At 44.6% G+C, this 16,371-nt stretch overlaps 1 protein-coding gene across 2 annotated transcripts in view; it reads left to right on the top strand.

Annotated features, from left to right (window-relative positions):
* Positions 1 to 11,905: 11,905 nt before the first annotated feature.
* Positions 11,906 to 16,371, top strand: part of mapk8ip1b (mitogen-activated protein kinase 8 interacting protein 1b) — a 151,326-nt gene continuing 146,860 nt past the window's right edge. For both annotated transcript variants that reach the window (XM_059976148.1, XM_059976147.1), the window contains exon 1: positions 11,906 to 12,086. In XM_059976148.1, the coding sequence (XP_059832131.1) occupies positions 12,007 to 12,086 (80 nt within the window). In that variant the 5' untranslated portion in view covers positions 11,906 to 12,006. The remainder of the gene's footprint in view (positions 12,087 to 16,371) is intronic.

Raw genomic sequence — 16,371 nt, 5'->3', positions numbered from 1 at the left:
CGCTGTTTTCTGAGAGTGAGGGGTTTGGAGTTTGATGTTATTGTCAGCTGCTGTTTTCTGAGAGTGAGGGGTTTGGAGTTTGATGTTATTGTCGCTGTTTTCTGAGAGTGAGGGGTTTGGAGTTTGATGTTATTGTCGCTGTTTTCTGAGAGTGAGGGGTTTGGAGTTTGATGTTATTGTCAGCTGCTGTTTTCTGAGAGTGAGGGGTTTGGAGTTTGATGTTATCGTCAGCTGCTGTTTTCTGAGAGTGAGGGGTTTGGAGTTTGATGTTATTGTCAGCTGCTGTTTTCTGAGAGTGAGGGGTTTGGAGTTTGATGTTATTGTCAGCTGCTGTTTTCTGAGAGTGAGGGGTTTGGAGTTTGATGTTATTGTCGCTGTTTTCTGAGAGTGAGGGGTTTGGAGTTTGATGTTATTGTCAGCTGCTGTTTTCTGAGAGTGAGGGGTTTGGAGTTTGATGTTATTGTCAGCTGCTGTTTTCTGAGAGTGAGGGGTTTGGAGTTTGATGTTATTGTCAGCTGCTGTTTTCTGAGAGTGAGGGGTTTGGAGTTTGATGTTATTGTCAGCTGCTGTTTTCTGAGAGTGAGGGGTTTGGAGTTTGATGTTATTGTCAGCTGCTGTTTTCTGAGAGTGAGGGGTTTGGAGTTTGATGTTATTGTCGCTGTTTTCTGAGAGTGAGGGGTTTGGAGTTTGATGTTATTGTCAGCTGCTGTTTTCTGAGAGTGAGGGGTTTGGAGTTTGATGTTATTGTCAGCTGCTGTTTTCTGAGAGTGAGGGGTTTGGAGTTTGATGTTATTGTCAGCTGCTGTTTTCTGAGAGTGAGGGGTTTGGAGTTTGATGTTATTGTCAGCTGCTGTTTTCTGAGAGTGAGGGGTTTGGAGTTTGATGTTATTGTCAGCTGCTGTTTTCTGAGAGTGAGGGGTTTGGAGTTTGATGTTATTGTCGCTGTTTTCTGAGAGTGAGGGGTTTGGAGTTTGATGTTATTGTCAGCTGCTGTTTTCTGAGAGTGAGGGGTTTGGAGTTTGATGTTATTGTCGCTGTTTTCTGAGAGTGAGGGGTTTGGAGTTTGATGTTATTGTCAGCTGCTGTTTTCTGAGAGTGAGGGGTTTGGAGTTTGATGTTATTGTCGCTGTTTTCTGAGAGTGAGGGGTTTGGAGTTTGATGTTATTGTCAGCTGCTGTTTTCTGAGAGTGAGGGGTTTGGAGTTTGATGTTATTGTCAGCTGCTGTTTTCTGAGAGTGAGGGGTTTGGAGTTTGATGTTATTGTCGCTGTTTTCTGAGAGTGAGGGGTTTGGAGTTTGATGTTATTGTCGTTGTTGTTTTCTGAGAGTGAGGGGTTTGGAGTTTGATGTTATTGTCAGCTGCTGTTTTCTGAGAGTGAGGGGTTTGGAGTTTGATGTTATTGTCGTTGTTGTTTTCTGAGAGTGAGGGGTTTGGAGTTTGATGTTAATGTCGCTACTGTTTTCTGAGAGTGAGGGGTTTGGGGGTGTCTGGAGCCATCTGAGGACCCACCAATAGCAACACATTAGGAGAACATTGTACTCAGCTCAAGTGATCGCACTACCATGTGACACGAGATAATAATAAACCAATTTATTAGTTTACCGGCTTGATATTCAGGGTTGTGCCTGTAGACCCCTTCCCTGAGGAAGGAGAGGATAACACAGAAAGCAAAGAAGTTTATGTGGAGAAAAACACCCGTGCACGAAAAGAGAATGGATATTTAAACAGCACGAGGCTGCCATCTGCTGGCAGAACAGTGTTACTACCAAACACTCTCAACAAAAGCAAATCTCTGCTGAGGGTCAGTGGGTCAAGCAGCATCTGTGGGGAGGAGGGAAGAACAGTTAACATTTTAGGTCAAAACCTTACATCACATCCTGCAGAGTTCTGATGCAGGGTTTCAACCCAAAACATTGACATTTCCTTGACCGATCACCTTAGGGTTAGAAAATAAAAACAAGAATGTGGAGTCATAGAAAAGTACAGCACAGAAACAGGCTCTTTGGCCCATTTAGTCCATGCCAAAACCATTTAAACTGCCTACTCCCAGCAACCTGTACCATGACCATAGCCCTCTGTACCCCTACCATCCATGCAACTATCCAAACTTCGCTTAAACATTGAAACCAAGCTCGCATGCACCACTGGTGCTGGCAGCTCGTTACAAATTCTCACCACACTCTGAGTGAATGCAATGCTACGGATTTATAAGGCATTGATCAAAGTTCAAAGTAAATTTATGACCAACGTACAAATATGTCACCATATACAACCCTGAAATTCATTTCCTTGCAGGCATTCTCAATATATCTGTACAACAATAACCACAACAGAATCAATGAAAGGCCACACCAACTTGGGCATTCAACCAGAGTGCAAAAGACAACAAACAGTGCAAATACAAAAAGAAAGTAGAAATAAATAAATAAACAAACAAACAAGCAAACAAATAAATAAATACATCAGCAAGCAAGCAAGCAGTATGAGGTGAAGAGTCCCTGAAAGTGAGTCCATAGGTTGTGGGAACATTTCAATGATGGGGCAGGTGAAGTTGAATGAAGTTATCCCCTTTGGTTCAAGAGCCTAATGATTGAGGGGTAATAATTGTGTAATGTGACCACATTGTTTTGTATTGTGAGCAGTTTTGGGGGTTCCTTCTCTAGGAAGGGGCTCAGGGGAGCTTTACAAGAATGATCCCAGGAATGAAAATGTACAAGGAGCTCCTGATGACTCTGGGACTGTACTCTCTGGAATTTCAAAGAATGAGGGGAAATCTCATTGAAACCTATCGAATATTGAAAGGCCTAGACATGGTTGACCTGGAGAGGATGTTTCCTACAGTGGGGGAGTTTAGGACCAGAAGGCACAGCCTCAGAATAGAAGGATGTCGATTTAAAACAGAGATGAGGTGGAATTTCTTTAATCAGACAGTAGTCAACTGGGAATTCATTGCAACAGATGACCATGGAGGCCAAGACATTGGGTATATTTAAAATGGAGTTTGATAGGTACTTGTTTAGCAAGGGTATCAAAGGTAACGGGGAGAAGGCAGGAGAATGGGGTTGAGAGGGATAATAAGTCAGCCATGATGAAATGGCAGAGTAGACTCAATGGGCTGAATGGCCTAATTCTGCTCCTATGTCTTATGGTCTTATTGTTTGTTGCTCCAGACTACAGCATTGATGGTTAGCAGGTTTTAGGAAGATCTGGATGAAGTAAGCCAGCAGTAATTGAAATGAATGAAAATGTAAATGACTGGAATTTCTTTCTTAGATTAGCTTTCTTTGTCACATGTACCCAACCTGGGTTGCTGGTGCTGTAAGCATTACACTAACCACTACACTAATGCTCTGTCTACAGTGGATGACACCATAATTGGTGGAGCTGTGGACAGTTGATAAACCATGAAGGAATACAGTGGGATACAGATCAGTTACAGATATAGGTGGAGAAGTGGCAGATGGAGTTTAGTGTGGGGATATATGAAGTGATGCACATTGGTAGGTCATATGAAAGGAGAAACTGTACAGTTAACGGTTGACTCTTTAATAGCATTGAGATACATAGGGATGCAGAGGGATCTTCAGGATCAGAATCCATAGTTCACTGAGAGCGGCTACACAAGTGGATAAGATGATAAAGAAGGAATACGGTGTGTTTGCCATCATTGGTAAGGAGGTTGAGTATAAGAGTAAAGAAGTCATTCTGCAGTTGTATAAAACTTCAGTCAGCCCACACTTGGAATATTGTTTGCATTTCTGGTCGCCCCATTATAGGAAAGACACGGTAAAGATTAAAAATTAACTTTATCGCTCACACACACATCGAAACATACAGTAAACCTCTTTGTTTTTCATCAAACCAAATCAGTGAAGATGTGCTCGGGCAGCCTGCAAGTGTCACTGTGCTTCTAGCGCCAACATAACATGCCCACAAGTTACGAACCCTAACCTGTATGTTTCTGGAACGTGAGTGGAACCTGGAGCACCTGGAGGAAACCCATGTGGTCATGGGGAGAGTGTACAAACTCCTTACGGGCAGCAGGGGGGATTGAACCGCAATCATGCAGCTCGCAGCTGGGAAGCAATTGCACTAACTGCTATGCTTGCATGACAGTCTGCACAATGTGTGTTGTCTCCCCCTCTTCCTTGTGTCTCCCATCTTCTCATTATGTCTCTCAGCAATCTGCAAATCAGTTTCTCATGAAGCCCAGTTCCTCTTTCACTGAGCTTGGAACGTCTGGAAATTAGAATGAATTACCATATTTCGTACAGTAACTCTGTGCTGTATTTTGCTGTGGCAAAATCTATATTTGAAAACTCCAGGAAAACTTGTTAATTTTACATCTAGAGAGAACGTGCTTGTCTTTAGCCTTCTGTAGCTCTGAGAAGCTGGCGCTGGATTCCTAAATGAAAAGGGATGAATATTAAACAATGCTTAATTATTCAATTTAATTTGAGCCTTTCCAGGCTGGCCTCTATCTGAATCAGTTCCTGAATCAAAACTGCCAAACTTCATGTTTCCAAAGTAAGAATTAATTAGGCCATAGAGTGCAGGGTGAAACTGTGGGGACTTAGATATTTTAGAACACCTTTATCACTTAGAAGGCATTGTAAGTTAGTTATTTAGAGATACAGTGTGGAACAGGCCCTTTTTCCAGCCACACCACCAATTTAACCAGAGCCTAATCCCAGGACAATTTACAATGACCAATTAACCTACCAACTGGTACATCTTTGGACTGTGGGAGGAAACCGGAGCACCCGGAGGAAACCCATGTGTCAACAGGAAGGAACGTACAAGCTTGCTTACAGAGAACGTCAGAATTGGACTTTGAACTCCAACATCCTGAGCTGTCATAGCGTCATGGTAACCATTACACTACTGTAGCGGCCCTCAGTTATTCCTCAAGGCCATCGTTCTAAAACAACCTTTCAGATCAATAAACATTTTAATAAATTCTCGTGTAAGTCTTTATATCTTTCAGTCATGTCTTTTTCATGGTACTGATTCTGAGTGGGAGTATTGTGCTGTTGATAACTCCAGCCAGATGCAGATTCAGGTGAATTTATTGTCATATATACCAGGGTGCAACAAAATTTCTTGCCTATGTGAAGCTACAGAGTGAACATTGTACATGGTAAGAATAAATAAAGATAAAGATGAGCCTTATTTGTCACCTGTAGGCTGAAACAATGTTTACGCCAACAACCAACACAGTCCGGGGATTGTGCTGGGGGCAGCCTGTGAATTTTGCCATGCTTCTACTGCCGTCAGAATCAGAATCACTTTATTGCCAGTATGTGAAACATACCGGAATCAATTGTGGTTCAGAGTCAAGCATAACACACAGGGCAATACCATAACAGACGACATAATAGCAACCAACAATTTACCAGACAGTCATGCAAATAGCCACGAGCAGTCAGCTATTAGCAGAATGGTCACATGTACAAACGTCAAAAATCAAGCTGAAATAAATGTGAACATATGAACAGACTCGATAATTATGAACATGACAAGGAGATCAGGGAGGACCGTAGAATGCTCACAAAGGCTTTGGACCGCGGGTGGAAGGCGAGGCCTCTAGAGGAAACCCACGTGATCACGGGGAGAAGGTACAAATTCGTGACCAACAGTGTGGCAAATGAACTCGTGCTGCGTTACACTAACCGCTATGCTGCAACAACAAATACAGGGAGGCGAGCAGAGCAGCACTCTTATGAGGGTAGGCTGAGTGAGCTAAGGGTTTTCACTTTGGACGGAAGGAAGATGGGAGGCGACTTGATAGAGGGGCACGAGATGATAAGTGCCAAAGTGAACAGCCAGAGAAACGGAAATGGCTAATATGAGGTGGCATAATTTTAAGGTGATTGGAGGAAAGTATAGGCAGGATGTCAAAGTTAAGTTTTTTTACACAGAGAACACATGGAATGCCCTGCCAGGGGTGGTGGTAGTGACAGAGACTTGAGGGACATTTCAGAAACTCTTAAGCAGCCACAGGACTGAGAGAAAAATGGAGGGCTATTGAGGGGGAAATAATTCTATCTTTGGTTAAAGTATCAGCACAACACCATGGGCCAAGGGGCCTATATTTTGCTTTAATGTTCAATGTTCTATGACAAATGAGGAAGTCCTCATGAAATCAATATACCTGGAGCTGTTATTGGGGGTAGGAACTTGAATGTGCAGCCACTTCACTTGTATAAAACAACCAAACTCCAGTTACTGCACTTTCTTAGAGGAAGGATCTTGCTTTCAGAACATAGAACAAAAACAGGACAGCTTAGCACAGGCCCTTTGGCCCATTATGTGCTGACCTATATAAACCTACCCTCCTTCCCTCCTACACAGCCCAAAACCTCCAGTTCTCTATTATCCATGTTCATTCAAGGCTCTTAAATCCCCCTAATATATCTGCCTCTACCACCACCCCCGGCAGTGTGTTCCACACACCTACCACATTCTGTGTACTAAACTTACCTCTGACATCCTCCCCTTTACTTTTCTCATTGCTGAATGACTGGATTCAGACATTATACACTCGTTCTTCAATCACACTTCATTTACTTGTGCACGAGGAGGACGGTCCCGTCACCAAACTGTCCTGAAGTTTGTTTTTATTCAGAAAATGACTTGTTGGATACAGATATTTATCCTATAAAAACTTTGAGTACTTCTGAATCCCATCATTTGAATATTTAAATACTAATCATAATACACGTTTCAGGAGTTAAATCTACATGTTAAAGGGCAATATTGCTTTAGAATTGGTAAGATAACTGTCCAATAGCAAGTGTTGCCTTAGAATCTTTTGTTTGCATCTTTATCTTATGTTTGCTAACCTTGGATTGCAGGCTTGAACAGAAAAGCTGTGTAAGAAGTAGTTTTTCAAGGACTATGTTTAGCCTGGATGTCTGCACACTGTCTGTGGCGGTTTTTCATCTTGACTCCTGCCTTACTGATCTTCCACATTGAGGAAGGCAGAAGGAAAACCGGGAGCGATGTGGGAGGGCAGGGTAAGATTGATCTGGAGTAGGTTAACAGGTGGGTACAACATCGTGGGCTATAGGGCCTGTGCTGTTCTATGTCTTTGGATTCTGATGTTTATAATCCAAGGTTATTTTGGAAGTCAGGAAAGAGACACAAAACTTGTCGCTTCATGACTGTTTTATTGAATGCTAATAGAACAAAGAAATGTGAAAATAGTTACCGTAACAAAAGCTGTTTCTGAAGGGAGAGAGAAACAAAAAGATGATGGCGGAGTCTTGTGGCTCCAGCTCTTTTTAGATTCCATAGGTAAGGAATTACCTATTCAAGCTCACAGATGAGAGTCAACCAGATTCAAATAATGTAGCACCAGAGAAGCTCCCAGAGCTTTCTAGAATGTTACAAAGAACTGTAACCACTAGGGGACACATTGAACAAATACATACAGTAAACACTAGGAAACATACTAAACAGTTACATGCAATAGTAGCCGGTAATTAATAGTTAAACCTCAAACAATTAAAAGTCTAATGTTGTATAAAGGGGAGTCCAGGTTTTATTCAGCCTGAGACTGTATAGTGGCCGTACTCTGTTCTGTTGGCACACACACAGTCCTTTACTCACCTGAACAGGATGTCCTCTGCTATTGGCCATTGCTGTCCTGGGAGAAAGGTGTTGGCTGTCTACACTACCCTTTTTTGTTGTGGGATCTGGATTTAAAGTTGGCTTGGAAAGAGGAGGGTTGCTTTCGTGATGGGAACGTTGTGACCAGTGGTGCACCACAGGGAACTCGAACTCTCAGCACCACAACGGGTCCACAGCAGATGCGTTCCCATTGGCTCTCCACTTGGCCTTGGATCCCCTGGACAACAGCAATACTGTACCTACATGAGGCTGCTGTTTATTGATTACAGCTTAGTGTTCAATACCACCATCCCCTCAGTACTAATCAACAAGCATCTGTTATGGACCATTGTGACTGCTCATGATTAGAAAAAGCTGCAAACTCAAACAGCTCCATCATGGGCACTGGCCTCCCCCCCCCCCACTGAGGACATCTTCAAAAGGTGATGCCTCAAAAAGGAGCATCCATTATTAAGAACCCCCATCGCCCAGCGCTTGCCTTTTCTCATTTCTGCTATCAAGCAGGAGGTATAGGAACCTGAAGACACACACTCAATGTTTTAGGAACAGCTTCTTCCCCTCTGCCATCAGCTTTCTGAACAATGAAATCATGTACACAACCTCAGTGCTTTCTGCTCTCATTTCAATGCACTACTTAATTAATTTTGTAAACAAATATTTCTTGTTATAATTTAAACTCTATTACATGTGTTGCCTGTACTGCTGCTGCAAAACAGGAAATATCGAGGCGTCTGTCAGGGATTCTGATTCTGATTCAAAACCTGGGCCTCCCTCTGCGACTGGTTCCTTGGCATCCTCATTGGGAGACCACAGGCAGTGTGGGTCAGAGGGGACAGCTCCTCCTCGCTGACAATCAACTCCGGCACACCTCTAAGACAAGTGCTTAGCCAGCTGCACCCATGACTGTGTGGCTGGACACAGCTGGCAGTAGAGGAGCGACATGAGCTTATCTCCCAAGGATCAAGGATGGAAGATCAAATATAGTCACCAATTACATTTAAATGATGGGGTGGAGGTACATCTCTACCAGAGGAGGTGTAAGGCACTCCTTCCCTCCACTAGCCTGCAGGTCACCCTTGGGTAATGTGTAGTACCCCACTCAGGGTCACATGAACCATGGAAGCAGGTGGTGGATGGTCACATGAGCAGCCAGTGCATATCACAAGCCCTGGTTCTGTGACTGCTGACGTCAGCAGATGTTCCCTGAAGAGAACTGATAACGGCTGAGGTTGCCCATCTTGTGAAGACACTGCCCAGAAGAAGGCAATGGCAAACCACTTTTTGTAGAAAAAATTGCCAACAACAATCATGGTCAAAAGACCATAATTGCGCACATCATACGACATGGCACATAAATGATGATAACACTTATGAGGGGTGATTGATCAGTTCATGGTCTAAGGTAAAAGGAGTCAATTTTAGAAAACCTAGCGCATTTATTTTTCAACATAGTTCCCTCCTACATTTACACACTTAGTCCATCATCAGGGTGATTGGTAAGTTCGTAGCCTAAGGTAGAAGGAGATGAGTTATTAACTTGAAACTTTCTGCATTTGTGGAATGCTCTGCCCCAGAAGGCAGTGGAGGCCAAGTCTCTGGATGCATTCAAGAGAGAGTTAGATAGAGCTCTTATAGATAGCAGGGTCAAGGGATATGGGGAGAGGGCAGGAACGGGGTACTGATTGTGTATGATCAGCCATGATCACGGTGAATGGTGGTGCTGGCTAGAAGGGCCAAATAGCCTACTCCTGCACCTACTGTCTATTGGATAATCACTCAAAGAGTTGAACTGCATGTGCATGTAACGAGAGCTGTATAACTCATCTCCTTCTACCCTAGGCCACAAACTTATCAATCAACCATCTGCGGACACTTTCTGGAGGTCCAAGATCTGTATGCTTCACGACCGCTGGACTAAGTGTGTAAATGTAGGAGGGGACTATGTTGCTAGGTGACAGTGCTAGGTTTTCTAAAATTGACTCCTTCTACCATAGGCCACGAACTTATCAATCACCTCTCGTACATGTATTAACAATTTGTTCAACACTTATAAAGAATAAAGAATGATATAATATCTCTTTTCATGGGACAAACATTCATCACCAGCCTGATTTGGTGAGGAGGTTTTTGAACAAACCTTTAGTTCAAACCCTCAAACCTTTTCACTGGGAGATGAGGATTAAAGTACAATCAGCTATAAGGACAGAGTGGACAACTGGGTTGTTCTCTCTGGAGCAACGGAGGTTGAGTGGAGATCTGATGGAGGTTTATAGGATTATGAGAGGCGTAGATAGACTGTATCTTTACCTAGGGGTTGAAATGTCTAATACATAGCCTGTGCATGTGTTTCAGGTGAGAGGGGGTAATTTCAAAGGAGATGTGAGGGGCAAGTTGTTCACACAGAGGGTGGTGGGTGTCTGGAATACACTGCCTGGGGTGGTGGTAGAGGCAGGTACATTAGGGACTTTTAAGAGATGTTTAGATAGGCACATGAATGTGAGGAAAATGGAAGGATATGGATATTGTGTGGGCAGAAGATATTAGTTTAGTTGGGTGATTTGATTACTAAGTTAATTGGCATGGCACAACATAGTGGTCAAAAGGGCTTGTTCCTGTGCTGTATTGTTCTCATTTCTAAATCTTACTCCCCTTCCAGTTCACACCATCCCTGTTACAGGGGTTCCAGCCTGGGGTCCACAGACTCTTTGCTTCATGGTATTGGTCCTTGGCATAAAAAAATGTTGGGAAACCCTGGCTTAGATGTCACCATCTTAGGTGAGAGTAGTGGTTGATGTTGCAATACAAAGGAGACACTGGAGACTGAAGATGCTGGAATCTGTCGGCAAATTCAGTATACAAACTGCAGGAACTCAGGAAGTCAGGCAGCATCAGTGGTGGGAAATGAACAGGTCGAGATTTCACATTAAGATCATTCTGCACAAAACATTCAACATGAAACTTCAGTTGTGTTCTGTGTTATCCTGCTGAGCATTGTGGACAGGCTATGTTGGAGCCTGAAGGTGTGCCGATACTTGTGGGCTGTCCCCGGCACATCCTTAGGTGCGTTGGTTGTTAACACAAATGACACATTTTTGCTGTAAATTTCGATGTACATGTGATAAATAAATCTGAAGACAGTTCGTTGGTGTAATCAGTTGGACTCTTGACCTCACCATCTAAATCATTATGATCTTGCACTTTATCGTTCACCTGCACTGCACTTCTTCTATAACTGTTACACTTTATTCTGCAATTGTTATTGCTTGACCTTCTTTCACCTCAATGCTCTGTGTAGTGATCTGATCTGTATGAACAGCGTGCAAGACAAGCTTTATTCTGTATCTCAGTACAAGTGACAATAATCAACCAATTCCATTTCCAATCTGAGATACTCTTGCTATTCATTCCACCCCCCCTCCCCCATCTCCTTATACTGGTCATCTCCCCTTTCATCTTGCAGTCCAGGTGAAGGGTCTCAACCTGACACGTTGACTGTCCCTTTCACTCCACGTACGCTGCCTGACCCAGTGAGCTCCACCACCACTGTGTTGCTCGTCTGTGCTAAGTCACATCCTGAGCATAGTGCTAAATTGTTCAAATTCAAGTTTAATTTCCATTCAACCGTAGATAAATACAGCCAAATGAAACAGCGATCCTCTGGGGCTGAGGTGCAAAACATACACAGCTCAGTTCAAAGTACCAAACAAAAAAAAATCACAGTCACTCAAAAAAACATAAGCCATAAGAAGTGATGTCCTGAGAGTAGTTGAGGCATTGGGTCAAATTGCATCCGTTTGCCAGCGTGCCAGTGGGAGTTGTGTTTGGTCATCTCCACTTGACCTCTTGACATCAATAGGTCAACCTATGCTCCTTCACCATTGGTCCATCTCCAAGGTCTTCCATAGGCATTTGTCAACCTTTCTCTATCATCTTATTTATTCCAATATTCTGTAAATACAGATGTGAACATGTTCATAGATTTTTTTTAAAAATCCGGCCCCATTCCCCTTGACACCCCATGATTCCGCTCAGAAACATCCCCGGGGAGTTGGTAGCATCACAGACGGATGCCTGGCTCTGCAAGGATCCCAGGAGTTGGTGGAGTAGGGCGGCGGGGGAGGTCTTCCAACGCTGCCCGTCTGGGTGTGACCCTACCACGTCGTATTACGGTGGAACACATCACACACTTTGGAAAAGCCCCGCACCGGCAGGGGAGGTGGGCGAGGAAGGGGTCTGGGGGGTGGGAGGGGGACGAAGGAGGACCCGCTGATGGACAGAACCGGGAGACGATGATGTTGTGGATTCGGGGGCTCCGTTCCGGGCTGACGCAGTGAAGGAGCTCGGTATCTCTTCGGCGGCAGGAATGAAGGGATGGCGGATATGGACTCCATAAATTCCCCGCCCGCCTCCCCCTTCCTGGGTCTGCGCATCAGCTCGCCGGGAAACTGCAGGTAAACCCGGCGAACGGCTGTTACTCGAGCCCGAGCTAAACCAGAACGGCAGCTTAGCCCAGAAAGAAGATGCGTTTAACCGAGAAAGATGCCAGGGGCGTGGGGGGGTGTTCGCACCTGACTCTCCCCTCTCGCATCCTCCCTCACTCACTCTACCTTGGAAATAATTGGGCGTTTATTTTTTTAATATAATTTATTTTTGCGATTGTTTTCTGTGGAACTTATGTTTTGCAATCACGTTATCTGCCGGGAGAGAGAATTCAGGGCGTGGACTGGTATCTGGGAAGAGAAACCAGGCGAGGGTGAGATTTAATTACCCAGTTAAGAGGCGGTCAGACCTCTCCCTGAAGCCACAGCAGTGTGTGTGTTTTAACGCTAACTCTTTAATGTTGCAGGAGTATTTATATTAATGATTGTTATTTTGACGTGTTAACTAACCTGCAGCCGTGATATTTGCGCTGATTGAGCTCCCGATGTCGGGGTGTGTATTACATACTCAGCACCGAGCCGGCATGTTTAACCCTGTGAGGGAAAGGTTGCTTTGGGTTGAGAAATTAGCTGTATTTGTCACATGTACATGCGGTGGCCACTTTACTCGGTACGGGAGTGGAGCCCGGTGTGGTCTGCTGCTTCGGCCCGACGACGCGTTGTGCGTTCAGAGATGCTGTGCACACCACTGTTGTAACTGGTGGTGAACCAGTCTGGCCATTCTCCTCTGACCTCTCTCATTAACAAGGCGTTTTCACCCACAGAACTGCCACTCACTGGGTATTTTTTGTTGCTTTTTACACCATTCTCCCAGGAGACCAGCAGTGTCTGAGATACACAAACCTCCCCAATCTGGCATCAACACCCTCGATCAAAGTCGCTTAGATCACATTTCTTCCCCATTCTGATGTTTGATCTGTACAACAACGGAACCTCTTGACCATGTTGGCCCACTTTTATGCACTGAGTTGCTGCCATGTGATTGGCTGATTAGATATTTGTATTTAGGAGCAGTACCTAAGAGAAGAATGTGAACCTAATGAAGTGGATTGCATGTACATCGCAACTTGCAGTGAAATGCATCACTTGTGTCAATGACCAATGCAGTCCGAGGGCATGCTAGAGGCAGCCCGCTAGTATAGAATGCCCACAACTTACCAACTCTAACCTGTCTTTGGAATGTGGGAGGAAACCAGAGCACTTGAGGAAACCCACATGGTCATGGGGAAAACGTACAACGGGATTGGACCTGGGCCATCAACGCTGTAAAGCCATGCCTTGCTGTGCACAACTGATTGATGCTATCACACAGACACTCTGCTTGTCCGCTCAGGTGGATGGGAGGGGTTAGAGTCATGGGGTTATAGAGCCATATAGCAGGGAAGCAGGCCCTTTGGCCCACAGTGTCTCTACTAACCACCATCCAACCATTTACGTTTGCCCCGCATTAATATTCAATGTAAAATCTGCAGATACTGGAAATCCAAAACAACTCACACAAAATGCTGGAGGAGCTCAACAGGCCAGGCAGCAACAATGGAAGAGTAAAGCAGTCAACGTTTTGGGCTAAGACCCTTCATCAGGACAAGAAAACAAGATGAGGAGGAAGAAGGTGGGGGGAAGGGAGGAAGAAGTACAAGGTGGTAGATGATGGGTGAAACCAGGAGAGGGGGAGGGCTGAAGTAAAGAACTGGGAAGTTGATAGGTGAAAGAAAGAAAGGGGACTCTGGTAGAGGACAGAAGACCATGGAAGAAAGGAGAGGAGAGGAGCACCAGAGGGAGGCACCTTTTATCTCTTTCTCCAATCAACTTCCCAGCTCTTTGCTTCACCCCTTTCCCTCTCCTGGTTTCACCTATTGCCTCGTGCTTCTTACTCACCTCCCCCACTTTTGTACTCTTAATTTCACCGCTCCCTTTCCAGTCCTTAAGAAGGGTCTCAGCCTGAAACTTTGGCTGCTTACTCTTTCCCAAAGGTGCGATCTGACCTGCTGAGTTCCTCCAGCATTTTGTGTGCATTGCTCTGCATGAGTTCTGTTCTGTTTAATCTGCTCCCCTCAAAGAAAGAAAGACACACACACACGCACCCCCATCCATCAACACTCTCCCTAGATTCTAGCACCCACCTATACACAACAAGGACAGTTCACAGTCAGTAATTCATCTACCAACCCACACTTTATTGAGGTAGGGGAGGAATCTGGAGTAATGGGGAAGGGGTGGGTGGTGGGGGGAGGTGAAGACCACACCTGTAACATCACCATCACAGGGAAAACGTGCGAACTCCACACAGGCAGCACCTGAGGGTCCTGAGACGGTTCACAAGAATGATCCTGGGAATGAGACAGTTACTGCATGAGGAACATTTGGTGGCCCTGGATCTGTCCTCTATGGAGTAGGCTTTCCCAACCTGGGGCCCACGGACCTCTTGCTCAATGGTATTGGTCCATGGCATAAAATAGGTTGGGAACCTCTGATGTAGAGTTTAGGAATATGGGAAAATCTCATTAAAACCTGTTGAATATTGGAAGTTCTAGATAGAGTGGATATAGAGAGAATATTTCCTACAGTGGGAGAAATCTGATCCTAGACAGAGTCTCAGAATAGAAAAGTGTCCCTTTAGACAGATATTAGGGGGAATTTCTTTAGGCAGAGGGTGATGAATCTATGGGATTCATTGCCACAGACTGGGTATATTTGAAGCAGAGCAGCACACACAATACTGGAGGAAGTCAGCTGTCCAGCCAGCATCTATGGAGAAGAGTAAACAGTCAATGTTTCGGGCTCTGACTCTTCATCTGGATTATAGTTGATAGATTCTTGATTAGTTGGGCATTAAAGGTTACAGGGAGGAGGTAGGAGAACGGGATTGAAAGGGATAATAAATCAGCTATGATGGAATGTTGGAGCATGCTCAATGGGCCGAATGGCCTAATTCTGCTCCTCTGTCTAACTTGGATCACTGGAGATGGTAGATTGCAGCATTGTCCCCTGCTCAGGAGCCACTCCGGTGACCTGGACAAAACAATCTCTCAACCCCAATGACTGAAAACGTTTTTAGTGATGGGGGCGTGCCGTACACAATAGGCTGACAACATTTTCTATAAAAAAATGTATAATTCCAAAGCACTTCTCAGTGCTTTGGGAGTTTATAAGGATGTTAGTGACTCTGTAGCAGGCAAGGATTGCTGTGCTATCGTTTGAATGACCTCTAGATTAGACAGGCTCTGTTACGTTTTCCGGGACTACTTCTGTTTCATTTGGATGGTGTCGTGTGTCGAAGGGTCTGTGTTATACTGTTCTTCATTCTCTGGAGCCACAGGAGAATGCAGATGCAGGAAATCTGGAGAAACACACACAAAGGTCTTTTTTTTTCCAGTCCTGATGAAGGGTCTCAGCCTGAACCCTCGACAGTTTATTCATTATTGTAGATGCTGAGTTCCTCCAGCATCTTACATGTGTTAGCTGGAGGATCTCAGCAGATCAGGCAGCATCTGTGGAGGGAAATGGACAGTCAGTGTTTAGGATTGACACCCTTCATTTGGACTGACGTGAATCCAGATGAAGGGTCTTAAACCTGAAGTGTTCACCTCCCTCCACAGCTGCTCCCTGACCCGCTGAGTTCCTCCATTGTTTGTATATTTTATTTCGAGATACAGTGGGGAACAGGCCCTTGTAGCCCAATGAGCCATGCTGCTAGGCAACCCAATTATTCAATCCTAGCCTAATCATGGGACAATTAACCTACCAACCGGTATGTCTTCGGGATGTGGGAGGAAACCGGAGCACCCAGAGGAAATCCGCGTAATCACTGGGAGAACACACAAACTCCTTACAAAGGAAGTGGGAATTGAACTCTGAACTCTGACACCCGAGCTGTAATAATATTGCAATAACTGCTACTCTACCGTGGCGGCTGGTTTTGAATGTGATGATGTGTTTTATGAGTCACTTTCTGTTATTCCATCCCTTAACATTTCTGCTCCAAGATATTGTGCCCTGTGAGTTTTTTAGTTGCGGTGGAGTGTGCTGTTCCATCTGGTTGTCGGTATGAGCTCTGGCTGGCTTGTGAAGGGCAGTTGGAATTTTCCTTACACACATTAGGCAGTTTTTCAATCAAGGTTTCTCCTGCCCTGCAATCCAGGAATCTGAATCTTGTACAGGACAAGAACAGGCCCTTTGATTCTTGAGGCCAATCAAAACTAATCTCACAAGTCCCTATCCCACATTTCCTGCCCATTCATGGGCCTGTCTAAATGCCTTTTAAGCACTTTCCTGTATTAGCCTCACTGCCATTTGT

The sequence above is a fragment of the Hypanus sabinus genome, chromosome 7, assembly GCF_030144855.1.
Source record: "Hypanus sabinus isolate sHypSab1 chromosome 7, sHypSab1.hap1, whole genome shotgun sequence".
In the NCBI taxonomy this organism is placed as follows: domain Eukaryota; kingdom Metazoa; phylum Chordata; class Chondrichthyes; order Myliobatiformes; family Dasyatidae; genus Hypanus; species Hypanus sabinus.
Note: the sequence above shows the minus strand (reverse complement) of the source record. Positions and strands in the feature narration are given on the sequence as shown.